Source organism: Pocillopora damicornis, chromosome 7 (assembly GCF_964200805.1).
Source record: "Pocillopora damicornis chromosome 7, jaPocDami1.2, whole genome shotgun sequence".
NCBI classification, from domain to species: Eukaryota; Metazoa; Cnidaria; class Anthozoa; order Scleractinia; family Pocilloporidae; genus Pocillopora; species Pocillopora damicornis.
Genome location: NC_142676.1, coordinates 23,122,178 through 23,144,453, shown reverse-complemented (window position 1 = coordinate 23,144,453; position 22,276 = coordinate 23,122,178). Strand labels below are relative to the sequence as shown.

Below are 22,276 nucleotides of genomic sequence, written 5' to 3'. Positions count from 1 at the left end.
ACTGGTTTAATTTCTTTACGTTGCTCAATCACCAGTTTAGATTGAGTCATAGTAAAGGATAAGGTCGTGTGGTTTTTAGATCAAAAAGCTTAAGTTCAACAAAGCTACAAACAAGAAAAGATGCCAAGTTCTTCTAATCAAGCAATCATTTTCTTCGTCAACGGAAAAAAGGTTTGGAAAATAAGTTTTTACTTAATATACGTGGCAAATACCTCGATGCAGACTATGAACGAGCTCAGTTGGGTGTTGTTCAAAAACAAATTATTTCAAGAATACTAAAGCTTTCCATTTCCTCGTATTCCGTTCAAAATCGGGCCGATGAACGATAGAGGGGGAGGAGGTTGATCAACGGTAACTGTTTACACTAAAATACTAAAATACGTGCTCTGTAAATGTAGTAATCATTGCTTTTTTTATCAGCAAACTAGTGAAAGTTATTTCTTATTTTCCTCTGTTATTATATCGCCTTATTCCATTCATTATAATCCTACACTCCGGTGCTGAGCTTCCTGATCCACTCCTTCAGTTCATGGACATAATCTCTCGCTAAGATTTCGTCACTACAGAAAGACGATATTTTAAAAATTAGTATCATGACGTACGTACTTATCTCGAATAGACATCGTAGGGTCCGAAATCGGTATTAATACAATTGTCAAGTCAGTTTTAATTATCCTTGTATTATTCCTCGCCAGAATTCCATAAAAACATCATTTGATTTTCTGCTCCTGTCTCAACTGACTGTGTGTATCAGGCTGTGACCGTATTGTTTTCCTGGACAGGACAGAAAAAGTGAATTTTCTGCCCCCCCGAAAACCCCCCCGCCAAAAAACCTTCACCAGAGAATTCTTTGTGCATGTATCTTCAAAACAGCTTTGTCCGATCGAGTCCTTTATTTCTGTAGGTATAAATTAGGTAAACGTTCCTTCCTGCGTTTTCACTATGCAAATAAACGAGGTCGCGTCGATCAAACTACTTGAAACATGTTTACGTTGTAAGTTCACTGACCTTTATGTCTAGTAATCGACTTAAAATATCGGGTGCTGCATATTATTATGCAGTGTGTTATATCCACATATATATATTTTTTTCAGGTTGTGGAGCGCAATACGCAGCCAGAAATGTCTTTGCTACAGTACCTTCGAAATTATTGTATCCTTTCATTGCGAAAGATTTGTTACGTCGCTTCCTAGGTCCGTCACGCAATCCTTTCTAAGGTTAAAAGATCGCCGCGGCGTCACGTAATTTCTGACGTACTTATGATTGTGGAAAATTTCTTTCTCTTCTAAATTTTAAGTAACAATTTTTCTCTTCCATTCCTCCTTTGTTATACTTTTTGTATTCACGCACGGCGAGCAGGATTTCACAAATAAGCCAATTACGTCAAAGAACTCTAAGCTTAACATCGGATGACTAGGTAGTTAATAAAACAAGGAGTGACCTACAATGACCTAAAATGACCTAAAACGACCTAAAATGACCTAAAATGAGATAAATGATCTAAATGACCTCAAGCGATTTCTAAAATGACCTAAAATGACTCAAAATGACCTTGAGTGAATTCTCAAATGACTAAAAATAACCTAACATGACCTTAAGTGATGTGAACAATGCGGCGTCGACAAAATCCAGATCGGACCGGACCGGGTCGGATCGGATCGTTCATTTCGGTTTGCGGATTTTACGTAACGTAACATTTGGTTTTCTTTTTTTTTTTTTTTTTTTTTTTTATTTTTTTTTATTTTATTATTTTTTTTTTTTTATTTTCACTTAAAGCACAAATACTAGAGTAATACAAAAAAATACAGAGTTAATTACACTAACGCTTACGCTACTCACTAACACTAATTACGAAATACTACATTACATTACATTCACAGTCGGCTAGATTTAATTTATGTTGTGGTTATATAATAATATAAGCCTAATTTGTACAAATACTAATCTACATCAAATTCCTTTTTTGGAAAACCAAATGTTATATATATATAACATTTGGTTTTCGGTTTTCGGTTTTCGTCAAAAATTCAAACGGGATTTCAAAATTTTTTCCGGTTTGTCTTCGATCTGAGTGGCAATTAAGCGCCTAGACTGATCTCAAACAGCCGCGAAATGTAAATGTTATTGGGAGGAATGCGTGACAAACCAAATGTTGTTTGAATATCTTAGAGATCTATAGGAGGTCACGCGCCTTGAATAGCACCCGAGACTTGATCTTGTAAAGTAGAGCACTTAGGTCGTTGCATCAGCAACGGAAGAAGCTCAAAGACCTTAAGCAAGAAGCAAGAAGCAACTGCGGATTGTCGCGCGTTTTTCTTAACTGACTGATGAAATGATACATGCCTCCAGCTTGCCTTCGTCTATGGTAGCCCTACACAACACTCCTCGACACAGCCGTGAAAGTGATTACATGGGGTTTTTGGGCAAAAAGAAAAACTCTCAGAGCGGCCTACGCCCTATTTTGTCACGCAGACTTTATTTTGGCATGTCGTGCAAAATTTCTAATGTTATTTTACATGATCCGATCCATGATCCGTGATCCGATCCGTGATCCGGTTCGTGATCCAATATGCAAACTCAAGTCATTTTAAGTCGTTTTAGGACATTTTACAAATCATTCAAGGTCATTTTGGGTCGTTTTAGGTCATTTTAGGCCATTCCTTGTTTTAGTAACTCGCCGGATAACTAACGTGGACATTTTGCGAGTACTTTTGTTGTTAGGTAAAAAACGGAGTTCAGTTAATTGTTTTTGAGCTTTCGTTCGGGTAAATTTGTTACCACTTTGTTTCAGAATTTTAAGAAGTTTCGGAGTTTTCCTTTCAGCCATTTATTTAACAAGTTTAATACATATTTTCTACGGATTTTGGACATCTAGCCCTTTTTCGTAATTGGAATTTTTTTTACAATGATTCTTGCTATTGTAACTTTTGAAAAGTTGTTATTTATAACAGATATTAGGACCTAAGGAAAAACAAAATTAACTGTTTCCCAGGGAACCAGACAATAAGTGATTTGTTGTACATCTATCAGAGAACGAAAGCCGTATTTACCGTGAGACATTTCCTCCAGGTTGAAAGAGCTTAAAGCTGGCAACACACCTAGCGATTTCATAGGCCGATCGCAGCGATCGTTAAAATCGCCAGATGTGCCCGTTGCGATTCGCTGATTCGCTGATTTCTGACATGCCAGATATCGGCCAATAAAATCACCAGGAATGTCGCCGTCCTAAGAAATATCACGCATCTATCATAACACTCGCAAAACCTGGACATTGATGGTAATCAATAAATGTATTTCCCTAGGCATACGTTTTAATTTATGACACCCGATTACCAATCACGTCACGTGCAAACCTGGAAATTGCTCGCATGGTCACGTGATTACCAATCAGCCATTCATGATTGTCTTAAGAACCAGGTAAATCGCGGGTATTTAACAAGAACTGCTGTTGGCCTTAACATCTCTTCAGTGGGTTTAACAGGCACTAAACTTGGATGCAGTGAAGGTGGCTGTGGAGCATGTACAGTCATGATCTCTAGATACGACCATGAAATGAAAAAAATCAAGTATCCTTTAAGAAATAGCAAGATTTTGAAGTTAATGAAAGAAAGCGTTTGTTTATTATATTAGGAGATTCATCAGAAGTGTTGCAATTTCAACATCCTATAAGCCCCATTAGGAGTGCTTCTTTTAATTGACAGCAACAACACATTAACTCTTTAACTTCCATGAGTGACCAAGATAGAATTTCTCCTTACAATATCAATACAATATCAAGCATTAGGAGTACTCTAAATTGACAGCAAAAACACATTAAACTCAAAGGGACGCCAGCATCCAAAGACCAATCCTTAACTTGGCTTGGGTGATCTTAAAAAGTTTTACTCAGCCAGTTGTCGTTTCAGCCGAGAAAATGTAATTTCAAGTTTGAAAAAATGTTTGCATTTTTTGCTGATAGGGGTTTTGTTATTTCACCATTCACAGGAATGTCTTCTCTCTTTTATGATCTTTTATTATAAGTTGCGCCGATGTGAAATTTTCAGTGTGCTCTAAACTAACTGTGAGGATGTGTCAGGATTTACCTTACCAAAAAATTTCCAATCCAGGTAGTTGTTCTGAAAAAGGATTTATTGATTAGTTTCTAGCTTTGGGTACCTTATCAATTGGCTCGGTTTTGACTATGGTGTAAAAGGCTACCAGTAAAGCGGAGATCCTCTCAGAACTCGATCCCTAAGCTGGAAACGTTGTCCACTGCGCCGACCTGTAAAAGTACTTATTAAATTAGATTTTCGGAAAAAAGTCAAACTTTAACATTGAAAAGACATTTCTCTGCAAATGGCTGTTTGATGCCATTGTGTGCAGTTGATGGAATGGCTGTAACCACAGTGGAAGGAATTGGAAGCACCAAAACTGTCTTGCATCCAGTGCAGGTAAAAACAGGTGTGGCTGGTGTGGCCAGCTTGGTAGGTCTCTCTGTTAACAATTGAAAGATTCAAAACAATTTTTGATGAGATCAGAACATGCCCAAGAACGACCATAACTTAAAAGGGACAAAGAAAATAAATTTATTTTCCTTCAGATCATTTAGTTGAGTTTCTGGTTTCCATGTGGTTTTTAGCGAACATCATAGCTAAGTTCTTCAATGGTTTGACTTGGTGTGACTGAAATTTAGAACTTTTAAGTTTTTAATTGTTTGCTTTCTATTTTTTACCCTAGGAACGGATCGCAAAGTCTCATGGGTCACAGTGTGGATTTTGTACCCCGGGAATTGTGATGTCAATGTACACGTTGTTAAGGAACAAGCCTTTGCCATCGTATAAAGAAATGGAAAGTGCATTTGAAGGTAAAAGCTTTATATTCTTTATTGCTCATAACGCGGACTTATGAATTCTCCTGGATGAGGGAAGCGCACAAAGGAAGAGACAGGTTTTAGGCTGGTTTTGACAATCAGAATAAATAAAAAAATGCATTTTATTTTTCCATTCTGAAGGAAATCTGAGATTAGGCTCATCTACTAAGTAAGCCTGAGTATAAAAAATTATCCCAAGTTGTATTAGTTTCCATTGCTGGCTCTTTGATTGGCCTGGAAAAAAAAATAGCACAACCCCCTCAACCAATCAGCTGCGACAAAAGTCAAGCTACTCGCAGCTTGCTCATTCGTCATTGCACGTGCCTTTGGTTGTTTCTTCATATCTCACTGATTTCTTGTGGGGTCCTTGTATTATCTTCCCTGTCTTTGTTGGTCGTTGTGATAACTTAGCTTTTGTCTTCAGGGCTCACGATCGCAAGGGCTTTAAACTGTTGTGTTTAACAGTTGTCTGTAGGATAAGCTCCGGTCGAGAAAATCCTCCTCTCAAGTGAACAGCCATAAGCTGTCTTCACATTCCGCACCTCTCCTTTTCCAGGGATATGTACACTAATTTGACATGGAGCCGGGTGCAGGAAGGAAAATGTTAACCCTTTACACCCTAAAATAAGTATGCATATTCTCCATACTACTCTTTATACATCTCCTAAGGTGCTGACAAGGAGAATTTGTTTACCAATCAAAAGCGTCTTTCGTTGGTGATCATTTCCTATATTCTCATAACCTTAACGTGTGATTCAGGGGTGATATTGTGGGGAGAAATTAGGTGCTAGTCACTCTTTGGGTTTAAAGGGTCAACTGTGATAAGAACGTCGTCGCAATTATTTTAACTCAAATTTTTATCTTCAGGTAACTTATGTCGTTGCACTGGCTACAGACCAATTGTGGAGGGTTTTAAAACGTTCACAAAGGTCAGTGCTGGTTAACCATTTCACTCTGACGATCTCAACAGTAATTCTCCTTACTGTCTATCATAAATTCCTTGTACTGTCAGTTCTGAGATTTGGTTTTAAATTAAACACTATTCCCTTGTTTACATTTTTCTTTATTCTCATCACCATTCTTCTTGATAGAGTATGGTTTTCTTGAGGAGAAATTACCTTTTGGTCGCTCTTAGGAGTGAAGGGGTTACGACTTTAAATTTACCACCTTACCGCATGTAATTTAGAATCTTTGAGCTGGAATACAAGAAATCGTGATCATGGCTGTGTCTAGGTTGAAGTTGTATGTGGTGTTGCGAAGTAAGTCCTGAACAAAAAAAAAGCCAATTCAAAAGATGGTAATATCCACACCACAAAACTCGTTCCTAGGGTCTCTCCTCCTACCCTCCCCTCTCATTCCTGAGGCGAGAAGAAGAGAGTGCCTAAGAAGTACGTAGGCAGCGCCACAACGTCATACATTCACCCTTACTAACAGTTCCCGTTTTCCATCCTGGAAAGTATTTGACGAGAACGTACCACAATAAGTGAGAATTCTTTGCTATCTTTCGCATTTTAGAATCTCTCCTGTGGATTTTTTCTCCGCGGGTTGGTTATCGCCTTCTAATTACGAAAACAACTACAACCAGGGAACTGGTCCATCACGACTAAATGATCATCCTCTACCGTCCGAAAGGTCCGGTTCTATACGTTTTTTTTTTAAACGAACAGAAATTACATTATAAAGAAACGTAAACCTTCATCCATACCTTCTTGTCTGTTCCAGGAATGTTGCGGCAAAGGTGGAAACGGATGTTGCCTTGACAATAATTCAAATATTATCGGAGAAAAAGTTGACAGTGTAAGTTCAGATAGGAGTAAAGTGGGTAAATTTCTACAGAAACTGTGGTACTGCGTTAGCGGTGATTGCTCTAGATTCGGTTTACACCACTCAATCGAAAAGCATTGTAATAACTTTTCTGATGATAAAAATTCATTACAAAAATGTGTTGGGTTCTGGAGAAAGAACGATTGGTTTTGTCTTAAAGAGTTTCTTGCATACTTACCAACTCTTCGCCCTATATCTCATCTCTCAGGAGTCAACCAGTGGACTTGTCAAACCTGAGGAGTTTACACCATACGATCCAACACAGGACGCGATCTTTCCACCAGAGCTGATGGTAAGCCAACTTGCAAAGCAGGTACAATTCCACTACGTGTTTCAGGCGAATGGAGGTAACTGCACAACACGTTCGGGTACACACTCCTCTTTTCGCACGTGATTCGCATTTTAAACTTTCCTCGCGTTTGCCTCAAACATCAAAGCCCTTTATGGGGCTAGTTGTAAGCTTATAATGTCTCTTTTTGTTGTTCTTTTGTTTTTCTGTTGCTTCTTTTTTTTTTTTATAAATGGAAGCGCTTAAAAACCCAGGTAGCCTCAGACAGGCGCGTACTAAGAAGAAAAAAAGGCTCTATAGTTTTTCTCACAGAAAGAATGTGTTGTGCCACGTATTTTTACTGTTTTGTGTCTTATAAGCTTCCAGATGCTATCAAGCCAAGACGTTTGTACATTAAAGGAGACCTTGTTACTTGGATCAGACCAACAACTTTGGAGGAATTGTTGGAACTCAGAGCAAAATATCCGCAAGCTAAGCTTGTGATTGGTAACACTGAAATAGGTAATAGACCTAAAAAGCTGTGATTAATGCTTGGGCGGACAAACTGAAAAAAATTCTCATGATGCTGTCTATCTATTCTTCAAGAATGTAAAAAGTTTTTTACAGCGGTAGGATAGAGATAAAAAAATGCCACGAACATCGATTCAACGGCCAGGCAGCTCGGAAATTTAGGTACAGCACTGAGATCTAAAAAGATTGCCTAAGGAAATTTTAATAGAATTCTTCGTTGATATCGGTCTAAATGCAAACTAGTTGAAGCAGGTGAAAGACCGAGAAAGAAATCAAACGTGGTAAGGTTGGAATTTAAAGAAAGGTGTAGTATCAATAATTCCAGGTCTATGTCGTCGTCTATTTTTCGTCGTCTATTTTTCCTCGTCGATTTTTCCAGCCTTTTCTGATGTCTTTCGTCTCAATCTTTCAAATTGCATGATATTTTCTCTTCTCGCCTTCATTGTGTGGTCGCGTATTTCTAAAAATCAAAACTATTTCATATTCACAGGTATTGAGATGAAATTTAAAAATCAGAATTATCCAATCCTGATAGCTCCTACTCACATTCCGGATTTGAATGCCGTCGAACACACTGCAGAGGGCATAAGGTTTGGTGTGTCTGTGACATTGTCTACCTTGGAGGAAGTTCTTAGCGAGACTTGTCAGTCTATGCCAGGTACTTAAGTGAAACTTAATTTTATGCCCCGCCCACTCAAAGAAGCGAATTTTCAATTACTTATAATGATGATCTCTGAGGGAAATTTTTGTCGGCGTAATTGGGAACAGAGTAGTGTTGGGAAATGCGCTGAGGTGATAATGAAGTTGTATGCGCTCTGATTGGTCGATACAGTGATGATCATATTTGGTTTCAGCTTATGCAAAGTAATTTGCTTAACACAGAACATGTGCAAACTTAGTCAGAAACCTTTGGTTACACGACTGTAAAGATTTTTTTATATTGCTTGTATGAGGTGATCAATTTGTTATTCACATGAACTTGAACAGACTTGAACCGATGCTTTACCATAAAGCAAAAATAGATTTAATGACGAGACGGAAACCGCGTGTGCTGTAAATACATCTCATTGTCCTTCGAAAATCCTTAAAAAAATTTTTCAAGGATTTATTAAGGTACTTACAGAGCGTGCAGTTTCCGTCCTGTCGTGAACAAACCGTGGTTCACTAAGTTTATACGTGACAAACGTACTGCGTGAAAAACGTCCTGCGTACTGCTAATAACGCAATATCTTTTTCGTTTTATTGTTTGCTCCATAGAATACAAGACTAGATGGTTCACAGCAATACTTCACATGCTCAAGTGGTTTGCTGGTCATCAGATTAGAAATGTTGGGGTGAGTATGCTGATGTATTCACACCTCGTCAGTAGACGCCGTTTTAGGGAACTGTTTTACGACTTTACCGGTTCCTCTAACGATGTTTCAGTCTACTAAGGAGAAACTGGACAGTTTTAATATTCTTTAATTTGATAATACGTTAATCAGAAAGTAACCAAAACACTAATTTTTGATTCCATCTAAGCCGCTATCAGGCTTTCAAATCCGCCAAAACTCGACCTGAAACCCCCAAGCAGACGCTAAAGTAACACACAAGAAATCGTCTGTTCTGCTAATCTTACTTCTAAACTGTTTTTTGTTTGTTTATTTTGTGTATCAGGCCATAGGTGGAAATATCATGACCGCAAGTCCGATATCAGACTTAAATCCAGTTCTAATGGCGGCAAGATGTACTTTGATTTTGGCGAGTGCTGGAGGTATTGGTTATCATAAACCTGCCTAATTTAGATCCTTTTATTTATGTATCTATCTATCTTTTCACTTCTGTTTTCTTAACAAATCATAATTTGCCCTTATTTACTACAAATTTACAGGGAAAACCAGGTCGGTCAAATTGGATGAGAATTTCTTCACGGGATACAGAAAAACTATTCTAGGTTCAACAGAGGTGTTAGTCAATGTCTTGATTCCATTCTCAAAGGAGGTAATTAACTTTTATCAATAATATCTATATTTTCAGGAGTTTTTATATGAAATTAGAGCAACATTCGTTGCTTCTGCATAGCGCTTCCTTTTTTCATGATTCACTTTTTCAACTGTCAATTAACGCAGCGTAATATTAATGCCTGTTTCGTTACGTTTAACAGCACGAACACATATTTGCTTTTAAACAAGCTCGCAGGCGAGAGGATGACATTGCCATAGTAAATACAGCCATGAGAGTGCAGCTTGAAAAGCAAACAAATTCAAGTTCATGGCAAATCAAGGACTGCAGTTTCACTTTTGGAGGGATGGCTCCCACAACAGTAATGGCCTTGAAAACCATGAAGTGCTTAACTGGCAGGTAAGGATTGGGTTCCCCAGGCACTTTGCTGTTCCTTTTGCATTGATGCTCATTGGTAGAATGTCTTGCTCGTACTCGCTTAAAACTTGAACCCTTCACAGCAGGGGTCTGCGAGCCAACCACGAGATCACTGCATCATTTATTGCGTGCGCGCCTTCATTTGCGCTGCAGGACGCGCGCTTCTCCCCCTACCCTCGCGGAAAGATTTATTACTAAAGCCAGACCCCTTGCAGACTTTTGCTACAGGCCTCATCTTTTTTCCGCGTCGTGTCGAAGCGCCTACAGTTAGGGCCTCTTTGCAGGTTACATCACTCACCAATAATAAATCTTCCCTATTATGATTCATTTACAGAACTTGGAATGAAAATATCGTACAAGAAGCTTGTCAGTTGTTAGCAGGAGATCTGCCTCTTGCACCCGGAGCACCCGGTGGTCAGGTCGAGTACAGGAGATCGCTCGCCTCAAGCTTTTTTTTCAAGTTCTATCTGAATGTCTCTCAGCAGCTTGGCCATGAAGAGGTCAGCACTCAAAATTTTATTATATAACTAACCCTGATTCTTTATAATTAATTTTTTATCATTGACCTTAAAGTGCTATGGTAAACAATTATTTACCAAAGTGGAAGTGTCACGGCTCGTCAAATATCCACAACTTTCACCGACACTGAGGTTAATAATTTTTTTAGTATATACCACACATGTACCCAAAAAATTAGTTTGTTTCTCTTCATATACCGAAAAATGGTCGAAAATCACACTCTTGACGCACGTTTTTGTCTCAAGCTGTTCGGAGGTTAATAGTACTTGTTTTTCACTTTCGAATTAACCAATCAGCACGCGCGAAAAGTACTATTTACCTGTGTGGTATAGACTGACTAAGTTTATTGTATTGTTTTAGTGCGATACATACATTCAAGAATTTTAGGATCGATGTAGTTTTGTATCTGAGCAACTGCGCACCTATCTCTCCCCTATCAACAACAATCAACTAATAACAACTTAAGGTTAATGTCGGGTTAGGGGGTAAATGCGCAGTCGCTATAGATACTGACATTGATCCAATTTTTACAAATATGTTTCAACAGGAAATTCAGCCCATCTTGGGCGATTCTGTCCCCAAACGCCACGAGACAGGAAGAAATTTTTTTCGCAGAGAAGATACTCGGAGCATACAGACTTTCCAGGTAAACAATTTTTTTTTGTTATTCAAGGGTGTAGTTTGCGAGCCAGAGTCCGGGAATCATAACCCGGTATGACGTGTAACGGCAATGTACAGTAACCTATCAAAGTACGAGCCTCGTTCAACAACGTTTTGCTTCAGAGTTCGGACGTGCAGGAAACAACCCTCATAGCTCCGCTTTTAGGATTTAGATACTATGCTGCAACTTAGATTGACAAACAGTCAGAAAATCGTTTTGACGAGTGACCCTCGAAGCCTATGACAAGTTGTCGATGCTGTTGTTGCTTTTGTTTGTTTGTTTGTTTGTTTACATATCCAGACAAGTTAATATTTTCTATACTCCTCTCTTACTCGCAAAAGACTCATTTACTCTCTCCGATTTTGGTTGATTCAGGAGGTGCCCGACGATCAGTTCGAGGAAGATTTGGTTGGCAGGCCTGTGACTCACTTAGCAGCTGCCAAACACGCCACAGGGGAGGCAGTTTACTGTGATGACATTCCGAAATATGCAGGTACAGTTATGTTAACCTTGAGACCACACACAATATGGTTGGAATCCCTGAATCAGCATGCGTAACGCACCGTCAACAGGCTCCAGATTAAAATGTGCCGAATTTCCATTTCGCATTCTCTCTGAAATAATTTTTTTGTATTTCATTTTAAATGAGATAAAAAGGTTGTGTAAAGCCCTTGCAGCGAGTTCAGTTTCTCAAAAACCGAGCAGTCCTGATAGAGAAACAATATGGTAACTAATAAGTACAGCTCTTTCGGACAACCCGCAAAATCCAATGGATATAAAACACGATAACATTGAGTTGAATGACTGAGCGTTTAAAAACACTATGAAATCGGTGTAAGCTATCTATGGGTGAAAAAAATGTATAGACCTTAATCTCAATCAGAGGTTACTTCAACGATCTTTGTACCTTGTGCTGTGCGAAATACGATTTTCCCTACTTACAAATAACTTTTTGCATAGCCTCGATTCAACCATTCTTCCGTTTGTTCACAAGTAGGTCATCGAACTTTTCCGAGTAAGAAAGTATATCATCTTTTTTGATTGTGCTATCTTTTCACAGGAGAACTGTATTTGGGGATTGTTTGGAGCACACGTGCTCATGCCAATATCGTGTAAGTACTTAGGAATTTTCTTCAGAGCTTCACAGTTTTACTAAAACATCTGGTGATGTCACTTTTATAAGTCTCTGAGTGAAATCAGATTTCTTTAATCAATAGATAGAAACGAAGCAAATCGATGTTAAGTAGCTCTTAAGTTAGTAGTGAGGGGCAGAGGATTGCCAGGTTGTACTGTTTGGGTTTGTTATAAATTGTTTTGTCATCTACTGCAGAAGTTAGGTTAAATGTTGGGTTAGGGGAGGGGTAGATGCGCATGCATTTGCTCACATACTGACATTAATCCATTTTCTTTTAGTTCTGTGGACCCAGGAGAGGCGTTATGCCTCCCAGGGGTGAAAGCGTACATTAGCGCAGAAGACGTCCCTGGAGATAACGTCACAGGGTATGCCGCAGATGATGAGGAGATTTTTGCAACAGACAAGGTGTGTATGTTACTCAATGATTTCACACGTATGATATAAATGCTCTAATAATGTATGGTTGTTTGTCTCAGGTGTCTTGCGTCGGTCAAGTCATAGGGGCAATAGCTGCTGAAACTCAAGCCCAGGCCCAAAGAGCAGCCAAGATGGTAAAAGTAACATACAAAGACTTACCAAGAATACTGACCATTGAGGTGGGCGCTAACTTCAACATTGCTAGAAAGTTCTGTTTATATTCTTGTGCTGCATCCCCTCAATCGAACTGCTGACCATTTTCGACTCATTCACAGTAAAACTACTTAGTTCTTCGCGTCACTTTTCGAAACAAGTCCTTAATCCTTAACTCGCTGTTTTACAGGAGGCTATGGCCGCAGGTTCTTTCTACGATTTTGAACTGAGCATCGAGAAGGGAGACCTGGAAACTGGATTTGCAGAATCTGAACACTTGTTAGAGGGAGAGATGAGATTTGGAGGACAAGTGAGTTGTTGGAGAGTTTTGGATTCAGACTTAGACTTACGCTACGAAGCCTAAGTTATGTCTAACAGTCTAACTTTTACAGAAACAGCCCTTTTTTTTTTTTTTTTTTTTTTCTCTAGGAACACTTCTATTTGGAGACGCAAGTTACAATCGCTGTTCCAAAGGGAGAAGATGGCGAGATGGAACTTTTTGTTGCCACGCAAAATCCAACATTGACACAGGTATGTTGGAGAGATACTCAGTCTTTCTAAATCTCTCCTGCATATTTTCTGACAAGTCTGGCAATACAATTCATCTCAGGAAAAAATTTTTAGGCATGTTGATGTATGATCAAACAGCCAATTGTATGTGAAATGGGAGTAGCATGTTACTACATCGGCTGATTGTGTTTTAGCAAAGAACAACGTTTAAAAGAACGATGATGAAAGACTGACTTTAATCGCTAGATACACAACTAATAACTTACTTAAGTTAACCTAATCTAAATAACGTGGAAAACGGAATATGTTTATTCTGCTACCTACATAACATAACGTTATGAAAGGTGACCAAAATAAATCCTTCATAATCAACACTAAGTTTGGGTCCCATTTGCAATCAACACCACATATTATCCATGAAGAAAATCACCCTACATTCATAGACTAGACCAGGGATTCTATACCAACCGCACATACGAGAGGTTTATGTAACCCTCTTCTCTTTGTGTATCTGTAGAAACTTGCTGCAAGAGCTCTTGGAGTTCCGCACAATAGAGTTGTGGTGCGAACCAAACGACTGGGTAAGTTTCTTTGTTTTTCCTTGAATCGCGAAGTCGTTGATCGCGAAATATCTTTTATTCATCATCGTCTCATTTAGGTCAGTAAAAGCCGATTAGGCAACACACCAACCACCTAGAAAATTTAAAAAAAAAATTACATGTCACAATAACTACAATACTAACTCTACAAATGGACACACTCGTATTAAGCTAATAAACTAAGGTAATTCTTGAATGCGACAAGAGACGTAATATCGGGCATATCAGGGAGGATCTGATTCTAGTCTCTAGCAGTTCTTGGGAAAAAATATAGAAAACGGGCAAAAAAACGGGCTTCGATTGAAGCTCTGAGAACTTGACTCACAGAAATGTGCAGGTATCTTTGTACATTACGGTGCTTTTGCTCCTGTAGGTGGTGGCTTTGGTGGCAAAGAATCACGGAATTGTTTTCTGACAAACGCAGTCGCTGTAGCTGCTGCAAGGTAAGTGACTATTCATACATTTGTTCCTTTACTTTAATTTCAAACCGGCATATAAATATTTCGTTACCTCTTTTGGAATTTCAAGTTGATAAAAACACAATTTAGATCTATTCAAAGGTTCAAAGAGAGTCAAGAAAACCGTTCGTATTTATCGCATTCATACTAAGTAGTTTTTTTTCTGACAAGGTAAACTCGAGTGTCTAGGAAGTTATCCCAGTTTGAGGAAGGCCCCTGAATTCTTTTCTCATCTTTTTTAAAGAACTGGTAGACCTGTTAGGTGTATGCTTGATCGAGATGAAGACATGAAGAGCACAGGAATGCGGCATCCTTTCTTAGCGAAATACAAGGTAGCTATTATAAGTAGATTTTTTAAATTGTTTAGTTAAAAGTTTCAAGATTGAGACATCGTTCCACGAAGACACATATATACGTATATATGTGTCTTCGTGCTGGCAAATGGTTTTAAACGTTCCCATTTCCCAAACACATTCATGCTCTACGATAGACCTTTGTCAGGAAGAATATCTCTTTGAGCATGAAATTGTTTGTAACTGATTTTCGACATGAAAATGGAGAATTTTAAATTATGCCCTAAAATTATATACTTATGTTTTTCCCGTTCTAGGTGGGCTTTACATTCGATGGAAAGATAAAGTCTTATGACATCAAGTTGTACAGTAATGCTGGCAACACAATGGATGTTTCTAAAAAGGTAGAACTGTTTTTTCCTATTGGACTCTGCACAGATACTTTATGGAACTCTGGGTAGAGTCTGCGCGTTGCGATGTAAAATCCATCAACTCAACTATGATCTCGTTAAGACATGGTCATTCAGCGGGTTTTTAAGAACTTCGTGAGATACACAGAGAAGACCCTTAGAATTTCATGAACTGTCATGGATCTCCGAGTTTTATTTTTCCATGCCTTCGCACCCACAAAGGAGAAGTCGCCTCAAACTCTAAAAGCCTGATAAACTCTAACAGCCATTCAACAATTAAACATTGTGTCACTTGTTCAGATGAGAACCCGACACGTTTGTGTTATGTTGCAACAGGTCATAAACTTTCTCTCTGTGATTTAACAACGTAGAGATCGGTGGGTAGACTAATCAATGACTCATTTATTGTTATCAGACTAACGGGTTTAACTTTGCTGACTATTCATACCCACTTTGCCAGGTCATGGAAAGATCAATGTACCATATGACAAACTGCTACCTCATTCCAAACATTCGTGGGGTTGGCCGCCTCTGTAAAACAAACATCGCATCAACCACAGGGTTCAGGGGCTTTGGTGTTCCACAGGTAAGACATTGAAAAACTTGCTTTTGTAGTATGTACAAAACAAACGTTAGAATGTCTTAAATGAGACCAAGAAATCGAATAGACCGTTCAGAACAATTTTCAATTGAAGGTCGAATGTAATATACACGAGACTGGTTTTGTTTCATTTCGCTCTGTGATTGGTAAAAAAACTCGCGCCACTCTCCCAACCAATCAGATGCAAAACTAAAACCATCACGACTTGCATTTGGTCGCCCGCGTTTTCCCGCGCTTTTAGCAATTTGGTTGTTTTTCCTCTGGGTTCTCATTGGTTCGTAAAGGTATTTCCTTTCTTCTGATTGGCCGTTGTGATTACATTAATATTGGTTTTACGTCACTAAACCAAAAAGCGCTCTTTTCTTCTTCACTTTTATCGAATATAGTTAAAGATTGGTAAAGTTCTGTAAACAAACTGCGAACATCAAGAGACATTGATCGTCACTGACTTCGCTCGTGCTTATTTTTCCAATTATCCATTGATGAAAAGAGAAAAATAGATTACTTTTGCTGTAAATTGATAAACCATTCTGATGGCGAACGATTTTGTTTGCAGAGTATGTTGTTTTGTGAGTCATTGATTTCTGACATTGCAACCATCTGTGGTATTTCCCAAAGACAGGTCAGTTGTGTGTCCAAACCGTAGATCAGATAGATTTTAATTTTATTTAGAGAGATGTAGCAATGATTGTTCTCACATTAGAGGGCTTGTTAGACTTACCGTACTCGAATAAAGAACAAAAACGTGAGAAACTGTCTGATCAGGACTGATTGCCATGTGGAATTTTACTCTACCCCATTTCCCCTTTTTCGGTCAAACAGATAGACAACTAACGATTTAGGAATTTTAATCAAATGAAATAAATTTCATTTTGACTTGCCGATGAGCTGTTTTAAATGACGAAATGATCTTTACCTGGGATAAATATTTACCGACTGGAGTAAGAGCTTAATATAACGACACAAGACTTTTAAGAATCAACAAACGGAGTAAAAGGTTCGGTATTCGGCGAGTATAACGTGTTGCTTTGTTCAAATCTTTTATACTTAGCGGATGTGAGAAAATCAAATAATGAGCCACCTTTGGTTTCACCAACAGGTGCGGGAACTAAATTTTTACACAGAAGGAGATTTATCTCACGTTAACCAAGAACTGACGAATTGCCAGCTTCAGCGAGTATGGAATGAACTGGTAGAGAAATGCGAGTACGAGAAACGGAGAAAACTCGTCCAATCCTTCAACAGGTAACGTCTGAAATTATTTTCACCCGTCTCGCTTTTTCGTGCGTTGGTTAGGCGGGCTAGCACAAACGATTCACGATATTCTTTCCAATCCTGAAATTTAAAAAAGTTATTGCCTTTTTAAACAAAATTTATACTTTTTTAAGGGAAAATCGATGGAGGAAACGTGGAATTTCGCTGATACCCACTTTACTTGGTATTGGAATTACTTTACGCACCAAAAATCAGGTATGAAATCTGCATTGAAAGCTACAACAACTTTTCCTCTGACATGGTTTGATGCTACTCTGGTTTAAAGATATGATGAATGTAACCGAAGAAGTTACATTAAATCTTTAAACCAGTGTAGCATCAAAGCATGTCTGATTGTACACCTGGTTGCCATGTGAACTTTAATAAACGTTTCCTTAGTTAATCGCCTCGTATCAACAGTATGTGATTTTTTTTTTATTCAGGCTGGAGCTCTGTTGCATGTTTACACAGACGGATCAGTTCTTTTAACTCATGGCGGAACAGAAATGGGCCAAGGACTACACACCAAAATGGTGCAGGTGAGATGTTTGTCAGCCTGGTGAGCTGTTCCTGCTTACAACGTCACGTCACTGAAACGACAAGTGGAGTGAGATTATACAAAACATGACGACATAAGCTCAAATTTCAACTCTCCTTTGTTATATGTTTGCAGGTAGCAGCTAGATGTTTAGGTATTCCAGCATCCAAAATCATAATAAGTGAAACAAGTACAAACACAGTTCCTAATACTACCCAGACAGCAGCTTCTGCCTCCTCTGATCTCAACGGCATGGCGGTTAAAGTAAGAATTGTTAACACCTTTTTCGCGAAAAAGCGCTTTTTTATGAGACTTGTGTACATATAGAATTAAAACTAAAAAATTCGATATGAACAATCACAGCAGAAATAAACAGCTCAGGAAGCCGATAGAACTGAACCAAAGGAACGACAAGCACAGTGCTTGGAGTGAAAGAAAACGCAAGGAACGGAGTCACGATGGTTTTTTTTCTTTTTTTTCCATTTTATCAGCTGAGAGAGTTGCGTGCGTTTCCTGGACCAACTTTGAGCGTCGTAAAGCAAAACCAACCGTGAAAGAAATTAACCCCGCATTTTTTTCAACGCTTGTATAACAATTTGCTCAATTATGCAACATACATCTACCTTTCCTTTGTCTAGTGTTCTTCCCGCCGTCGACTCATAGGTTATGCCCTACTCTATAGAAACTTTCGACCAAAAGAGTGTAAGGTTGAGGGGGAGGGGTGAGGGAGAATAGACAGCGAATGACACACTTAAGGGGTTGATGAGGTTTCCACTAAAGAAAGGACTTACAACCTATCGACAGGCAGAAAAAAAAGGGAATAAATACAAGGATTGACAAAGCATCAGAAAGCTTGGTTATGTTGTTTGCAGAATGCTTGTGACCAAATACTGGACAGACTCAAGCCTTATCAGATGGAGGATCCCAAGGGAAAGTGGGAGGACTGGATACACGCGGCCTACTTTGACCGCGTGAACCTCTCTGCAAGTGGGTTTTACAAGTAAGGATAATGATTACAGTCTAAGCTATTTCAAGTATAATTTCCACAATGTGTTCCGCCCCTCCATCCATAGGGTTCTGTTTTGGGGTTCAGAGTCCCTTTCACCTTCTTCCTTCCCCTCCCCTCCCCTCCCCTGCCCCACCACTCCCACAATCTCTTACGTAAGGCTGCTAATTCGTGCTCTTTTTGTTTTTTAAAAAAAAATTTTTCTCTTTTTTTTTTTGCTAACTCAATGACGATTTTCAAAGTTAAGCCGATTTAGTGAAAATTTGTGCTGATATTGATTCGAAGTCATTTTTTTAACATCTTACAGAGTGCCCGACCTCAATTACGATTGGAAAACTAATTCAGGGCGTTTGTATAATTATTATACTTATGGCGCTGCCTGTTCTGAAGTGGAAATCGATTGTCTCACAGGAGATCATCAAGTGAGTGACGTCTGACTCGCACCGCTATCGGAAGTCTTTACGAACTATATAATGTAACTAAGCACCATATATGTGAACGTCTGCCCAGATCTTTTTCACTATCCAGCGGCCTTGGAAGATCTAGGTATTAGAGGTATTAGACAAGGTCGCAACTTAAAAAAAGGGAAAGCAAAATTCCAAATCTCGGACAGTTAAACATGTTTCAATTCTCTCGAGAACTAACTAAACTGCACCTGCCAAAAAAATGACATAACTTGCTTTTCTTCAAACAGACCTTTTGAGCTGGGAGGAAACGCGCAAGTTGACAAAGGTCGTAGCCATACTTCAGGGTGTTCGTCAGTACGCAGTCTCTCTATTTAACCCCAGTCACTTTTAACAAATAAAACATTTTTGAATTGATTTGACAATCATCTCTAACTTCAAAATACTCGCTCAATACTGTTTTTTCTTTTCGTCATTGTAACGCTTTTTGGGGTGAATTTGTGTGAACAGGTTCTTCGCACAGACATTGTGATGGATGTCGGTACCAGTCTCAATCCAGCTATCGACGTCGGCCAGGTCAGTAACCTTATCCCATCATACCCTGCGAGAATGTTATTTGTATTAATATATTTCATTTCAGTATTATCTATTTAACCCTTTAACTCCCAGCTCAAATTTATAACTCTCCTTACTATCAACCATACGATTCTTATAATGTTAGTTCAGAGAATTTAGTATTGGATCAACTAATTATCCTGAAATTGATATTTTCCTTTATTCTGGACACTTATCTCGTTGATATTGTATTGATATTGTAAGGAGAAATTCTGTCTTGGTCACTCGTGGGAGTTGAAGGGTTAATTGAAATCGTAAATGCCTTTACTCTAAGTCACTGTTAGTTGACGGAGTTCGTCTGACTTCCGGTAAGTTACTTTCGTTGAAGGACAGGTGTTACGAGAAAAACTTTTACTTATTCCATCGGAAAATCACATTTTTCCATCGTGTGTATTAGACATTTATGCCTTTCATGCCACTTGCATCACGAGGATAAGGCATTTAGAGATCAAGACTACTGCTGATTCGCAATTGAAATGGCCAATCAACTTGCACGAAAATGTCACGTGTCAAGAAAAAACTATTGCAATCCCTAATTGTTTCATCAATCTTTTGAAAACTGACTTAATCTATTATATCAAAGTCTGAAATTATCTGTTGCTCTTGCACTTCCTCGTGTCATAAATGTTTTGGTTATGTCCTCAGATCGAAGGCGCTTTTGTTCAGGGACTCGGCATGTTTACGCTGGAGGAAGTGCGATGTTCTCAGAATGGCACCCTATGGACGACAGGGCCTGGGACCTACAAGATTCCTGGATTTGCAGATATTCCGGTGGAGTTCAATGTCCATCTTCTTCAGAAAGCTCCAAACGACATGGCTATTTATTCTTCGAAGGTATTTTACACACTTTAGGGCTCATATTTTAAGGGTTCTCTATTTTCAAATGATGATCGACTGATCGACGGCGACTAACTTACTGACTCACCCATAAACTGACTCACTGACTGACTTATCGACAGACTGATTTTCTGACTGACCAGCTGACTGAGTCATTGACAGACTGGCTGATTGACTGTCTGACCAACCAACAGATTGATTGTCTATTTATCTGCCTGTCTGTCTGACTGACGGTCCAATTGACCAACTAACCGGCTGACTCACCAATCCTGAATGAAGGGGGTAAGTTTCTTAAGAAACTGTGGTGCTGCGTCGGTGGGAGAGTATAACAGGGTGATTTAGTATTAAAAACTGAGTTGATAACGTAAATTAGCCACCTTCAGAGCGATTGGGCTAACGCTCGGAACGTCAGCTTTTAGAATATTTACGGTGGCCAATTTACGTTATCAACTCAGTTGATAAGATTTAATACCCTGATTGACTGATGAACGATTCCTTCACAAAGTGACCGATTTACATTGTCCAATTGTTCGTACCTCTTGCTCATATTTTTTGTTGGTTTGCTCGTTTGTCTTGTAATTGGATCTGTTGAACGGATGCCAGATCATTGAAATTGGAATAAATCATATTTTAAACCAAACTAGTAAACAATAGAGTCTCGTATTTAATTTCAGGGCGTTGGAGAACCTTCTTTGTTTCTAGCTGCATCTGTGTTCTTCGCCATTAAAGAGGCCATCACCGACGCCAGGTGAGACTGACCTCCTCAATTTGCGACAAAGTGAGGCGAAGCGTAACATTAATAAATATGTTAGAGCTCCAAATTCTCTGGCTGGGGCAACAATTTTTAGCTCTAGTTTAATTTTAACAATAGTAAGGAAATTGGCTGACCGAGAGGGCATGAGTTGCGCTAGCATGTTCACGTCCTGACCGAGGCAAAGTTAAAGATTAAAGTGTAAATTAATTTCATCGTTTTTTCTTCACAGACGTGAATCAGGTATTGAAGGGATTTTCAGACTGGACAGTCCTGCTACCAGTGAGCGCATCAGAATGGCTTGTATTGACCAGTTTACACAACAGGTAACAAAGTCACAACTGCATGCATGTTTTCTTCTTCTGTGTCGTGCATAACAACTATACAAGCGCTCTCTATTGTTCCTGATTATTCTTGATTTTATTTCTCAATTTTATTTTCTCAGTTTACCGCCGTTGCGGATTCCAGCGTGAAGGACTTTAATGTGTACCCATGAAGAAATCAATGCTCAGAAAGCTATGTTGTGACAGGAGAAGAGAATCTATACGAAGGGTCGATCCCTTCATCAAAACTTGGATAGGTCCATGTGAACGTCGGTTATAAAGTTTGACAATGAAAAATGACAGCACCTGTTAGACAACTTTTACTCCAAGTATCCAATTGATGTAAACCGAAATATAGCAAAAATCAGGTCTTATTTCGACAGGATATGAATACATTTTAGGTTTCATTACATTGTGCTTCTGACTGGTCACTTTACGAGTTTTTCGCGCCTCGCGTCCCTTGCTTGCATTCGCCTCGAGTTTTGATTGGTTATTTACGGTTTACTCTGCATCCTGATTTCGAATGTAATAAAATTACTGTAGTTTGTTTTTACTTTGCTTGATGTTCGTTTGAGAGGTTAGATATCAATGGAAGTTACGATGTGGACGTGGAAAGGGAAAGAGTAAAGTCTGTCATATGTGGCTCGTGTTACAATGAACTTGATGGGTAAGTTTTGATGGTGTCAAATACCATTGATTCTTAAACGCCGCAACACTCTCTTTCACTTCCCATATCTTTTGCTCAGTTATACGAGAAATACCGCGGTCTGTAAGGTTTGCAAGGACGACGATGGAGAGGATTGGCTTGAGTACGATAGCTGTGGCCAGTCTTTCCTTGCAAGTTGTCTGGATGTACCTTTCGCGGAGACGCTTACACAACATTCCACCTGCCGTCAGGGCGGCTTCTTGTCAGAAAAAGTAGAGTTAAAATTTTAAAGCTGACTTAAACAATGAACCAGATG

General features: G+C 38.9%; 1 protein-coding gene across 3 annotated transcripts; it reads left to right on the top strand.

The window, feature by feature from the left end:
• LOC113669307 (xanthine dehydrogenase/oxidase) lies at positions 1–21,867 on the top strand. Of its 3 annotated transcripts, XM_089212357.1 has the most exons (39): positions 1–171; positions 1,095–1,152; positions 3,470–3,566; positions 4,322–4,430; positions 4,717–4,843; positions 5,717–5,778; positions 6,572–6,646; positions 6,882–6,965; positions 7,322–7,463; positions 7,963–8,130; positions 8,730–8,806; positions 9,129–9,225; positions 9,343–9,452; positions 9,616–9,812; positions 10,165–10,330; positions 10,897–10,995; positions 11,386–11,503; positions 12,071–12,122; positions 12,424–12,550; positions 12,622–12,741; positions 12,906–13,025; positions 13,145–13,246; positions 13,743–13,806; positions 14,198–14,267; positions 14,527–14,614; positions 14,893–14,979; positions 15,446–15,571; positions 16,143–16,208; positions 16,686–16,831; positions 16,975–17,056; positions 17,284–17,379; positions 17,514–17,642; positions 18,251–18,378; positions 18,692–18,806; positions 19,299–19,364; positions 20,049–20,237; positions 20,915–20,988; positions 21,224–21,317; positions 21,437–21,867. In XM_089212357.1, the coding sequence occupies exons 1-39, from the start codon at positions 121–123 to the stop codon at positions 21,485–21,487; spliced, it is 4,029 nt and encodes a 1,342-aa protein (XP_089068483.1). In that variant the 5' UTR covers positions 1–120; the 3' UTR covers positions 21,488–21,867. The 3 variants fall into 3 exon arrangements, with proteins under 3 accessions (XP_089068483.1, XP_089068484.1, XP_089068485.1); XM_089212358.1 differs by lacking the exon at positions 15,446–15,571 and having other exon boundaries at positions 2–171; XM_089212359.1 differs by lacking the exons at positions 1–171; positions 1,095–1,152; positions 3,470–3,566; ... (1 more) ...; positions 4,717–4,843; positions 5,717–5,778 and adding an exon at positions 6,410–6,481.
• Positions 21,868–22,276: the final 409 nt, after the last annotated feature.

Coding starts and splice junctions, on each gene's coding strand:
- LOC113669307 (XM_089212357.1), top strand. CDS start 121: ATGCCAAGTTCTTCTAATCAAGCAATCATTTTCTTCGTCAACGGAAAA. Junction 15,572..16,142: donor GGGGCTTTGGTGTTCCACAG/GTAAGACATTGA, acceptor TTTTGTTTGCAG/AGTATGTTGTTTTGTGAGTC. Junction 17,057..17,283: donor CTTTACGCACCAAAAATCAG/GTATGAAATCTG, acceptor TTTTTTATTCAG/GCTGGAGCTCTGTTGCATGT.